At 34.2% G+C, this 13084-nt stretch overlaps 1 protein-coding gene across 3 annotated transcripts in view; it reads left to right on the forward strand.

Annotated features, from left to right (window-relative positions):
• Positions 1-12343, forward strand: part of CD36 (CD36 molecule (CD36 blood group)) — an 81260-nt gene extending 68917 nt beyond the window's left edge. For all 3 annotated transcript variants that reach the window (XM_080818191.1, XM_080818189.1, XM_080818190.1), the window contains exons 8-15: positions 843-889; positions 3673-3742; positions 4861-5048; positions 5991-6109; positions 7369-7442; positions 8001-8055; positions 8907-9071; positions 11413-12343. In XM_080818191.1, the coding sequence (XP_080674317.1) occupies positions 843-889; positions 3673-3742; positions 4861-5048; positions 5991-6109; positions 7369-7442; positions 8001-8055; positions 8907-9071 (718 nt within the window). In that variant the 3' untranslated portion in view covers positions 11413-12343. The remainder of the gene's footprint in view (positions 1-842; positions 890-3672; positions 3743-4860; positions 5049-5990; positions 6110-7368; positions 7443-8000; positions 8056-8906; positions 9072-11412) is intronic.
• The last annotated feature ends 741 nt before the right edge of the window (positions 12344-13084 follow it).

The raw sequence follows: 13084 nt of genomic DNA on the forward strand, positions 1-13084 counted from the left end.
TTTAAAAGAGAAGCAACAGCTTGCCTTGACATGTCACTGGATGATGCATTAACAGTGGGAAAAAGGTTTTCCATCACCAAAAAGTGGCTGAAGATACAGAGAAACTATTACTACTATTGTTTGCATTGCTTCCAGATATATATACACATATATACGTGTGTGTGTGTGTATGTATGTATGTATGTATGTATATATGTGTGTGTATATATATATATACACACATACATATATATATATATATATATATATATATATATATATATATATGTATCTTACGTAGACACCAGGGTAGGAATTAGCTGCGTCCTACTTGAATGCCAGCTTCTGCAAGCATTGAAAGGGAGAAAATTATAAATTGATGATCTGCAGGTTTCCAGTCTCTTCTCTTTCTTCAACATCTGCTTTTCTTTCCTTCTCCCCACACCCCCCATCTCCCTCCGACTGAGCTTACGTCAGTTACCACTTACTATTTTTCTCCTATTTATTTTGAACACTTAAAATACTACCAGTTCGTCCATTTCTCCCAATGGGAAAAAAAACATTCTCCCCTAGGTAGAGATCTAAATTTCAGGTGTGTTTCTCCATTTTCTTTCTTCAGAAATGTTCTCTAAGTTGTTTTGAATTAACATTTGGCAATTTTTAATATATAATCTGGCCACTTAATGGATCCTTCAAACAAAACATGGGCTCAGGGGTTTAGAACAATTCTTCAACTTGGCTTTTGTCACACATCTAATTTTTATTATTTTAGCAGAAGTACCGAATCATAATAGATAAAGTAATGTGAGAAAGGTGCTGTAAAGAGAGAACGTTTGTTGATTTCCTTTCTTCTTATTCCTCAGGAATCTCTCCTATTGGCCAAGTTATTGTGACATGATTAATGGTACAGGTAAGGGCATTTGTTTCATGGTAATACTCACAATGAACCTGGCTCCCTCTATCGCACAAATTCCACCCCTGTACCTACAGTGTTCAGAAAGTTAAGGATATGCATTTACCTATCTTTATAGCCCTGCAATAACATTCAGTCTCTATTGTTACATAGGCTTAGTAAATGTCTGTCTAATGTGATGGGATTTTGGAGGATTATCCCTGAGGACTAGCCTTTCCTGCATGACTAGGGAAACATTTGTTATATAAAAACTCAACTTCATGAGCCACCTTCCTGGCAAAGAAGTAAAGGGTTAAAAAAAAAACAACTTAGAGAAGAGTTACTATTCACATATTTTATAAGTAATGTACAGATAATTTAAAATTGACAGAATTTTTAAAAATAAAGATAATTACAAAAGGTAAAACATATTTCAAAGTGGGATTTCAAGCTGAGGTAGAATCCGTGAAGTTTCCAGACAGCCATCTCTTTTGAATAAAGTGGTCAGAATGGGGGGGGGGGGGGTGAAGAACAAAAACTTAAGGTTAGAGGTCTACTCTCTGTGAAAAACATGTGCAAAATGAACATTCTAAATTAGAAGTGGAGAAAAGTAGTATGAACTTAGATTTTATAGCAGGGTTAGATCTGGCTGCGTACTCTCCTTGAAGAAAGGCAAAGTGCAGGTAGACCTATTAGTTAAAGAATGAAGGTTTTAAAAAGCAAATGGGAATCGAATACCATGAGGTAATTAAAACTTGAGATGAGGAGAGCTCTCAGCAATGCAGAAGCTGAGACAGAAGCATGAGGTTTCCAAAGTTGGTGAGGCTGTACCTTGTAGGAAAAAATATATAATAAAGATGAAGACAGTTAAATACAAAGTTATGTAAAGGGTACGGAATAAAAAGGAAACACAGGGAATATTTACTTTTACAAAGGTACTGTTGGGTTTCACACATCTGTTTAATTTTGTTGCCAGTCTTATAGAAAAAGAACAGCAAAAACCTTGTTGAGTTTGCTTTGTACCAAATTTCAAGAAAGCCCTAAGTAAAGCATTTCTGCAAATAAATTGTCAAGTGTTCTAATGCTACTCACTTCCGTAATTACAGAAGCATAATACTTCAGACCTTAGATACAGAGAAATACATTGTACTGCTCCTAAATACTAAAGGATTCTTTATGGGTTTAAGGAAAAAAAAAAACTATTAAATTCTGTCCAAAGGTAAGTTTTAAAAGGAGAGGTAAAGGATTCATTAATCACAAAAAAAGATAAATATATGCGCATCAAGCATAAAGTTAGAGGTATCTAAGAAGAAAATAGAAGGAAAACAAACTAGGATCAGAGGTAGATTGGACAGGGCCGGGGACTCTGATATGATCCCTGTGAGAGATTCTTGGTTTATAGCACTGGGGAAAAGAGACTGACAAAACAGAAAAGTTATGATTTAAAAGTGCCTCCTCTACCTTCTCTAGTAAGTAAGAAGAGACATAAAATGAAAATATTGATATACATCTGAACTTTAAAAAAAAGTCAGCAATCTTGTAAGTTATTTCCCTGGTAATTGAGAATAATTATGGCATAATCTTCAATAATATTTCAGATGATGAGTCTTGGAGCTTTTAAAATTATTTTTTATGTTAGTCACTCTACAGTACATCATTAGTTTTTGATGTAGTGTTCCATGATTCATTGTTTGCGTATAACACCCAGCGCTCCTTGCCATACGTGCCCTCCTTAATACCCATCACGAGTATAACCCATCCCTCCACCCCCAATCTGAAACCTTCTGTTTCCTGGAGCTTTTTCCTTTTCCTTTAATGGTCACAGTGTTGAGAAGGCAGTTGTAGACAATGTCCATTGAGTGACCTATCTGGAGAGTTCAAGCCATCCTTGAAGATCCAATTCTCTCAATGCCAGAATCAAGTTCACTGCGATCTTCTATTATGTTTCACTTATTACAAGAGCATAAGTGAAATGTAACAAGATCACAAGGCTGAGGCATTTAACCAGAAAAAGAACCCAGAATGCATAATTGAAGGAGGGGTCTTCCTGTTTTCAACAAACACATTCAGTGGTATGGCTCATTTAAGCAAATGCAGGAGTTACCCAGTTATTTCTTCATATATCATGTGTGTGATGGGTATGTTTTCCAAGTGTGTGGAAGAAATTTTGGTTAGTGAATTTTAATAAATGATTTTTTAAAAATATTAATCAGCCATTAGGACAGACTAGTGTATCACTCCCTAAAGTAAGAACAACATGAATCTAACAGAAGTTCTAAGGGAACTTCATAGTAAGAAAAGTGCCACCTACTGATGGGGTGAGGGATTTCAAAAACAAACACAATCACAATTTTAACATGTGATTTTGCCATTATTTTTGTAAACTTTCATTTTTAAGGAGTGGGAAGATTTAATATGAAATTAAATACCAAAGAATATATATAGTATATAGACTTAATTGAATAGGGTAACTGCTAGGCACATGTTGATATTAAGGAAAGAAATTAAGAAATGGGCTTAATGTAATTATGAATTGAAATGTGCTGTAAATATTCACATTGTATTTTGTTAATTTTTGTATCAATTACATGCTGAAATGATAGCATTTGAGATATGTTGGGTTAAATCAAATACACCTGTTTCATTTTACTTGCTAAAAAAATGTGGCTACTGAAGAATTTAAAAATTACATATCCAGGTTGCCTTATATTTCTATTGATCATACTGGCATAGAGATCACAGGATTTTTCTAGAATACACGTTACATCTAATCCCTTTTCACTGGCTTGATTTTTAAACAGATGCAGCCTCATTTCCACCTTTTGTTGAGAAGACACGAGTATTGCGCTTCTTTTCCTCTGACATTTGCAGGTAAGACAAAGACAACGATGCAGTTCTGGGAGTCAGAGCGTCTTTCCCCAAGTGACAAAACACAGACCTCAAGCTTACACTTAACAATATTATCTGAGGGGAAAAAAGTACACATAGGGAAATTTTTTCCTGCTTTATTCAGAATAAACAAATATTCATAATGTGCTTCATAACTTTCATAAAAATTGACGGTTACAGATGGATCATATACATTATACAAATTATTTTTTCTCAATTTTTAAGACCTATTTTTCCTTATTTATTTATTGACTACACTAGACTATATTCAGTAACAGTCCCATCTAGAATGTCATGCCCATCTTTCTAATGATGTCCGGAGAAGGGGATGCCATTAACACAGAACAATGGCCATGTGCTCTGCTACTCCAGCCTCTTAAAATTTGGTGGCTCCCAGCAGATATCACCAAAGCACTGGAGCCTAGGCCGGTTGAGTTCTAGCCTTGTTCCTAAAGACTAGATGATGGGCAAACATTTGAAATATCTCAATATTTTCCTTACCTGTGAAATTGAAGAGAGCAGTGTTTCTTTACGTAGGGTTACGTGGGGATTTGAATATGTATTGAGGCCCAGCACATTGCCTTGGTGTTGGTGAGTACTCGGTACCTGAAGCGGTCACTTAGTAAATAATGAGATATGTATATCAAGAACTCACATGCACACGCCGCAGTGTGTACTTGGTCTTCCTCTCCAGGACTGAGTTTTGAAAGAAAGAAATTTTCATTGTATTTCATTTAACCTGGGCACAAATAAAAGATTTGAGGGAAGTCATATTGAATATTTAATCTATAGAGGAAATTAACTGTGAGGAAAATCTTCCATATAAATTCCCATGGTAGTTCACAGCAAAAATTGCTCTTGGAAACTTTTGAGCATAAAGGTAAAAATAGTTCATACAAAGGTAGTATGTCTTGGTATGCCTTGCAGTTTCCCAAGAATTTTTTTCCTGTGAAATTAGTGAGAATTTAAAATTCTGACAAGAGTATCCAATGCAGTTTTTCTAAATTAAAGCAAGAATAGAAATCTAAAAATAAAAGAAAAAAAATCTCCAGAATGTAGTTCAGTTTCCTCAAATAAAGCTCTTTCTTATCTGTGTTTAGGTCAATCTATGCTGTGTTTGGAGCTGAAGTTAATCTGAAAGGAATCCCTGTCTATAGATTTGTTCTTCCATCCATGGCCTTTGCATCTCCACTTCAAAATCCAGATAACCATTGTTTCTGCACAGAAAAAGTTATCTCAAAAAATTGTACATCATATGGTGTGCTAGACATTGGCAAATGCAAAGAAGGTGAGTAAATGTTCTCGGTAGCACAGTCCATGATACAATTTGCAGTATTCTTTAAAATACAACCTTTACTCAAGATCCCTTTCCACCAAAAATTTAAAATCAAAGCAAGAAAGCAATAAGGACAGGAAGTAAGTGTGGTGGTAGAAAAGTGTTGTTTTGATTTTGTTTTGTTTTTCAGGTCCCACTTAGTTATTATTATTAGGTATTATTATTTTCTCTGCTGCTTTGGAAAATACCTATTTAGGTCCTTAGCCCATTTTTTAAAATGGGTTACATGGTGTTTTTTGTGTCTTTTTTCCTATAAATTCATTGTATATTTTTGATATTAAGTACTGATTGGATACTGGTTTGTAACCATTCCTGTGTCTTTTCAGATAGCTGATAAGATAAAAATAATTCCTAGACTACTCTGAGCATCCCAACTTATCCATCTTCCTTTTTTCTAGCTTTTTCTTCCCAAGAAATTGGTTAATAAAAACATGTTTTCAGTATGTCTTTGAAGCAAGAATTGACTTAAATGCAATTTGGCGTCTGTCTTATTTAGCTTACCCCCTTCATGTTGGGATTAATGTGAATGAAGAAAGACAACCTCTTAAGTTAATTCTCAGTTCACAGATATATCACTGCCTGAAACATGAACATAATGCTTGAAATTTTGTGCTCAGCAGCTAAACTTAACATACTGAAAATTAACACCTAAGGAAGAACAGTAGACATTAGACATTAACTGCCTAGGATGATGAAGAGATTTGTATTTTATTTTTATACAGTAGTGATCAGGTCATATCATTTCCTCCCCACCTTTATTCCTCAGTCAGTGTTTAAGCCCACCTATGCCTTCTTTTATTTAAAAAGTTTTATTTTTAAGGAAATGTTTTCTGAATGGTTTGTGAAATGAGGGAAATGATTTATCCCCAATTATTTCTTAAAATTTGTTTTCAGGAAAGCCTGTATACATTTCACTTCCTCATTTTCTACATGCGAGTCCTGATATTGGAGAACCTATTGAAGGCTTAAGTCCAAATGAAGATGAACATAGCACATACTTAGATGTTGAACCTGTAAGCAAATATATTATTGATCTGATTGGTTTCATTAAACTGAAAGAAAAAATAAATTCTCTCCTTCTTGTTAATCACATTTATTGAATCACAATCTTGATAAATTACTATTTTCATTTCAGTGAAAATTATATTGATTTCTTTCTATTGTTGCTTATAAAATGTCAAAGTCATTAAACTTTAGTTTTTCAGCGTATGGAACTTTATAGGCCTTTTCAGTGGTTCATAAGTCAGGAATATCAATGAGAAAGTTTCTAATTGGCTTAAAACAGTAAATATTAGATAAGCATAAAACAGCAATTTATGGGACACCTGGGTGGCTCAGTCAGTTAAGCCTCTGACTTGGTTTTGGCTCAGGTTATAATCCCATGGGTCCTGAGATCAAACCTGCCTCCGTGCTCAGTGGAGAGTCTGCTTGAAGATTCTCTGTCTCTGCCCCTCTCTACTCATACTCTCTCTCTCTTTTTCTCTAAAATAAATCTTTAAAAAAAAATTTGTAACTGTAAATATGGCTTGCCTGAGGAAATACTGTGTATTATGAGGAATTAAAAGATTTTTATGGGGGCACCTGGGTGGCTCAGTGGGTTAAAGCCTCTGCCTTCGGCTCAGGTCATGATCTCAGGGTCTGGGATCGAGCCCCGCATCAGGCTCTCTGCTTGGCAGGGAGCCTGCTTCCTCCTCTCTCTCTGCCTGCCTCTCTGCCTACTTGTGATCTCTGTCTGTCCAATGAATAAATAAAATCTTAAAAAAAAAAAAGATTTTTATGGATATATGTGAATTGGGGGCAAGACCTATTATAGTTAGTGTGAAGAAAAATCAATAAAAAGTTAAATATCAAAATTTTAGTGGTCATGTGTCAGTTTAAATAATGAGAAAGGTAGTATTATAATTAAAGTGATGATACATTGATTCTGAGTAAATATACATTTCATGATGCAGAGTTCAGGAATCTATCTGATCAGCTCACACTGCAGTATTTTGTTAATTACCCAAAACCATTTTCGGTAGATACCACACATCTAACTAAAACCTTGACATCTGTTTGGGCGAGGAAATTGTGTGTGCTTGCACAGGCATACCCATGCTTACCTGCATGTACACATGTGATTCTTGTAATATGTAATGTAATATGTAATATACTTAATATGTCAAAATTAATTTCACAAGTTTCAAGTAGTAGAATTTCATCTTAATTTCCATATAACAATAAACATTTGGGATTTTTTTTTAAGTTTATAACTAGTTTGTTCTCTTTTTAGATAACTGGATTCACTTTACGATTTGCAAAACGGCTGCAAGTCAACATATTGGTCAAGCCAGCAAGAAAAATTGAGTGAGTCTCTTGAACAAGTTTATGGTTACCTGATTTTTAGTATTTTCTTGTAAGAATGTGAGTTAGTCTATTAAAGTAAGTGGAAAGAATACAAATTTTCAACTTCTCTTTGGCTTAAGGTCATTAAATAATCATTATTAAATGCATATGATGATTTTCATTTGTAATTTAGAATTATATCCAGTGTTTATTGAAATGATGACTATACATATTTTGGAATGTTTTGAGTGTTTGGTGGTATCTCTCACTTTGTGAGCTGTCCAGTTATGTATGACCAGTTTTTGGAATTCCTATTTCACTTTCCCATTGAGGAAAGGGAAAATCTGTGCTTAGAAAAAGTCAGTTTAATTAGAAATAGGTATTAGAAAGCTTTTTAAGAGTGAAAGCTATCTGAGAAACAGTCACATTAACATTTAAATGATTTATTACAGGGAGAAAAATCAAGGAACTTAACCAAGTTGCAAAAGCAGCTACTTTCTGAACATATATTTACACTAATACTTATTGGAATTTCTGTCATATGTGTTTTCATAATTACTTTTTATGTATGTATTACAGCACATTAAAGAATCTGAAGCGAAACTATATTGTGCCTGTTCTTTGGCTTAATGAGGTTAGTATTTTTTAATCTCTGTCACTAAAAGCAGTAAACTTCCATGTATATAAAAAAGTTTTTGGTGTCTCAAAACTGAAAACGTGTGTATAGTATTTGAAGTTGTGTATGTTTTCTTACCCATATAGATGAGTATATATATTCTACCTATTTGAGAAAACCCAACCACACAGAAATACCAAGTTTGTGTTAGTTTTATGTGTTTTTCTTTTAGAAAGTCAAAGCATTTTCTATCATTTTGCTTATTTTCAAAATTTATCTTTTAAGCACTTTTTCTTGCCATAGTTCTTGTTTTAGGAGAAGTCATATGGACAAGTAACTCCAAATAACTCAAGACTCGGTGAATATTACAGTGTTAATAAAATCAACCAAGCTTGTAAAGACCTGGTTAGAATAGGTACAGGCCGTCTATCCTATTGCCTGATGAGATATTTGTAGTGTAAACCATGGAATTAATTAGCCCTAGAATTAGGAAATGCAGAACATAAAACTTGAGAGGGATCAGAACTGTAGACCTTTGCCACTTCATCTGTCAATAAGAAACATCTATTGGAAAATTGTGGAATATGTTAGTAAGGCTATTTTGAAGATCAGTGAAGCTTAGTATGTTCAATAGCACTATATAACATATTCAAAGGGAAGGGGATTATATTTCACTCTGTAAGTATTCTACCTTGGTATTTATTGCTGTCCTTGAGGTGCAAGGTGAATTCTCTTGGCTTGTCTTAAAGATACAGATGACTAACACCTATGCAAGTGTTTGGAGAAAAGAGTAATAAGTAAATGGAAGGTTTCAAGTATTTTGATCCACTGATCTACTCCTATAATGCTAATTATTAATCTGATTACAGACTGGTACCATTGGTGATGAGAAGGCAGAAATGTTCAGAAAACAAGTGACTGGAAAAATAAACCTCCTTGGCCTGGTAGAAATTATCTTACTCAGTGTTGGTGTGGTGATGTTTGTTGCTTTTATGATTTCATACTGTGCATGCAGATCAAAGAGAGTAAAATAAGTAAGTATACCAAGAAATTTATATAGTGCTTCAGTAATATTCATTTTCATATTGTTTTCATTTTACTAAAGAGGAGTTATAAATTAGGCTGCGACCATTTCTAGACTTGTCTAGCCTGCTGTCATTTTTAATATACCCTCCAAGTTTTGAGATGTCTAAATTAAAACAAAAACGAAGACTGGGCAAATAAATGTGGCCTGTGAATAGCAAGCAGATTACTACATTACATCTTAAGTTCTGGGAGGAATGAAATAAAAGATGAAATTATCACCTTTAAAAGTTAGTATGAATATAGCTTTATTCTGACTCTTCATTTCTTGATTCTCACTAATTATTAAAAAAATCAAAAGTAATTAATATATCATTGCCTAGAGAAGCTTATGCAAGGGGAAAGGGGGGAATAAAAAAACTTTAACTAATTTCTAGCTTAAGAACTAAAACCTCATTACAAAACAATAGAGATAGAAGAAAAATATGCTGTTAAAAGAACACTGAAGTAAAATGAACAAAACTTGTTAATATAAAAACAGAATTGCTGCGTATAGACATGCTGGCCATGCTGGTCTAAAATTAGGGTGTACACCCCAAATGTTTACTGTGGAAGCCCCAATGTATGATTAAATTGTATGATTTGACTTTGAATATAACAGTACAAGAGAATATGAAAAAATCGTGTTCAACACAACAAAACTAAATTATTCAGTTTAAAGGAAAAATCTCTTAAATGTGGGCAAGATTTGAGTTTTAAAAAAATTGTAGTAGTAGTTCAGACCTCTGTGTTTTAGGTATTAGTGCCCATGCCCCCTTGTTCATAAACAGGAATGAAAGCCTGATCCTATCTCCCCTAATGGAAGCCTTTAATCATCATGGGTGAAATTGGTATGGCCGCTAAGGGAGAATTTTCCATTTCCCCCAGTGTTTCTTCTACTTTCCCAAATGTTTCCACCAGCCTCTCTTCACAAGCTCTTCAGAACAACAAAATATAATCTCAGTAAAAGCAATATGCTTACTTGGAAAGTCACAACTTCAAATCAGACTGTTGACCCCAAGATGTCTTATATAGAAATTCTGGAGTTGCTACCCATAACTATGGAGCTTTTTACTTTGCACCAAGAATAATCTTGGAAAAAATTTCTTGCTAATTCTTGCTAAACAGTTTTCATGGATTATCACAGTTAATCCCTAATAAAATTTCATGAGTTCACAATAGTCAGGGACTATTTAGCATTCATTCTATCTTCTGGAGCCATTCCAGAACATTATAACAGTGCAGAATTGTCCGTTTTTAAAATGTGAATCAGTCAAATTGATTGCTAAAAAAAAAAAAAAGTACAGTGGAATTTTCTGTCCAATATTTTTGTGTGAGATTCACAGCCTGTGTCTAGGAAAGCAGCTGAATCTTGTTCTGATCATTTTAGCCATTATTCACTAGGAAGTAGACTAGATAACTTTGCCTACATACATTCACATTAAAATAGAGGACATATTGCATCACCTTAAGACCTATCATTAACACTGATTAGACAAAGATATTCATATGACAATTTATCTAATAAATTACTGCAAAAAACTTGTTCTAGTGGGAAAGCATACTTTTCAAAAGGTGGTAGTTATAATTTGTTTCCTGTATTATCTAGCACAATTACATGATAAATTTCATCAGTGTTTAACGAGCCCTGAATGTCAAATTTCTTCAGTCCATACATGCCTAAGTTAAGGTGAATAAGTGAAAGCTTTCAGAGTGTCTTTGTCAGCAAGTATGTTAGTTTTGCTTCGACATGATGTTGTTACAAGAAAAAGTTACTGCTTTTTATAAAACTATTTCTTTGTAAGAGAAGAAAAACTTTCTTTGCAGATTACTAGTTCTAGAAAAATCATGGAAGATAGAAATTTCCTTTAATGAGCATCAGTTTTGAATATTATAAAAGTTATGTCTTTGGATAGATTTGTAAACTGTTGAAAAACTAAAATGGACATACGAGAGGGAATAAAGATGGTGGAGTTAACGTATGGTTTTACTCAATGGATCACAGATTAAGCCAATAGTTCTTTCAAAAGCAATAGTGTATACACCTCTAAGTGAAAGATGGCCCGAAGGGATGGCAAAAGTGGCTTAATTAGCTACCACTCTTTATCTGGCTAATTCTTGAGAGTCAGAAAGTAGACTTTCATGATTGGGAATATGTAGTGCCTTATCCATAATGTCCATCTGAGAACTTTTCTTTGTCATTTGAAAAATTAGGCTAAATAATAGAATGATATCTTGATTATATAGAACACAAATATTACCTGTTTTATTTTTCCACTGCTTTGAAGAAGTAACATTTCTTCTATTTTTCAGGCAGTAAATGAGTTTTCACCTTTCTGTACCAGCTACGTCAGGACCTTTGTTACTGTTGGCCTACAAAACGAAGACTTAAGATGCTTTATTTTTTCAAAACACACCTTATCCTCTAGTTAAAGAAATGGTGGCATTTTTTTTTTTTTTCACTAAGCAGCAGCACATTTCTAAAGGATTTTAAGATGTTGGTAAAATCCACTTTGCACACAAAACTGGAACCTTTTAGAATTCATCATGTGTACAATCGAATTGATTTCAGTTTCTATAGACATGGCTCAAGAATGAACCAACTGTTTTTATTTGGTACTGATTCACTAATTGGTTCCCTGGTGGCAAATTCAACACAGTGGACATTCTCAGCAAATCTTGGACCCAAACTCCTGTCTTCATTATCAAGGGAAGAACATCAGTGTCCCCATTCATTTGCAATAGACTGACCCCAGGACTGTCAGTACATCACAGTTCGTGAGCACCGACTATTTTGAAAGACATTTAAGAATGGAAAGTAAAGTTATATATTACTCAAGATTCTCTCTCTATGGAATCCTCTGTACAGCAACTGCAGGCATTGTAACCATTCTCTTACTGTATAACAATATGGGCTTATATTTTGACACTGATTATGCAAATGGACATTGTTTTTAGCACATTTTGGCTCTTCATGTTTAAGGACTTTGCCATCTTCCACATTCTGCAGCTCTTCTGGCAATATGAATATGTGCTCTTTCTACTCAGTTACATACAACTTACGCTCGGCACCTTCAGAATACTGTGCTAGGTGTTAAGAGATGTAAATGGTAATAAAGGAATTACTGTATGAAAGACTACCAAGCATAGAATGTGCATTAACAGTTATTTGTTGTAATAGTTCTTGCTTTCATAGTTACCTCAGAATGGTCTCAACCATTAAACTACGTTCTTCCTTCCTGTACTTTGCATGGTTCTTCTGTCACAAGACATTTACCCTAGTTTTCTGTAAGAAGTATTCTGTCTGAATCTCCATTTCCTTCTGGCACTATGCTTTCTGAGTTCAACCATGACCATTTTGTCCTAGGCTGTTTTTAAGCCCATATGAGGAAAAGCAAAAGAGATACTTGGTTTCATCCTTGACAGCAGTAGGACTTCAATCTAGAGCTTAAGGATTTTTCCTTCTTATTAGGAGACCTACTATTAGGTAAATCTTCTCTCTTTAGCAAGGGTTCACTTAATGCAGAGCACTAGTCCTCCTAAAAAGCTTTCACAGGAAGGGAAAATAGACCACATTCTACCTTGTGTTTTATTCACAGTGGTTTATAGGACAAAGTAGTCGTAACTGGTTTGGATACTAAAATTAAAAATGACTTGTTTTCCTCACATTACCTTCCAGGGCAAATACTGAAAATCCCAAAGACACCTCCAGTTTGGAGGGATCTTAAGAAAATCTCAAAAAGTGTACTGATTTATGTCTTTACATTTAGTTGAGAGGCAGTGGGAGATTCTAGACATCTGATACTTAAAAGTTGACATGGTGATCTAAAAGATATATGAAGGAAATTTAATTCTTGAGCTAAGTGGGACGAAGAATTGGAGGAAAAACATATATATCCACAGCACACAAGATCTATGTATTCAAGCAGTGATTCAGACTTTAAAATCTTCACACAGAAAATTATCTCATAACATTTAGGTATCA

Source organism: Martes martes, assembly GCF_963455335.1.
Source record: "Martes martes genome assembly, chromosome: 11".
Lineage (NCBI taxonomy): Eukaryota > Metazoa > Chordata > Mammalia > Carnivora > Mustelidae > Martes > Martes martes.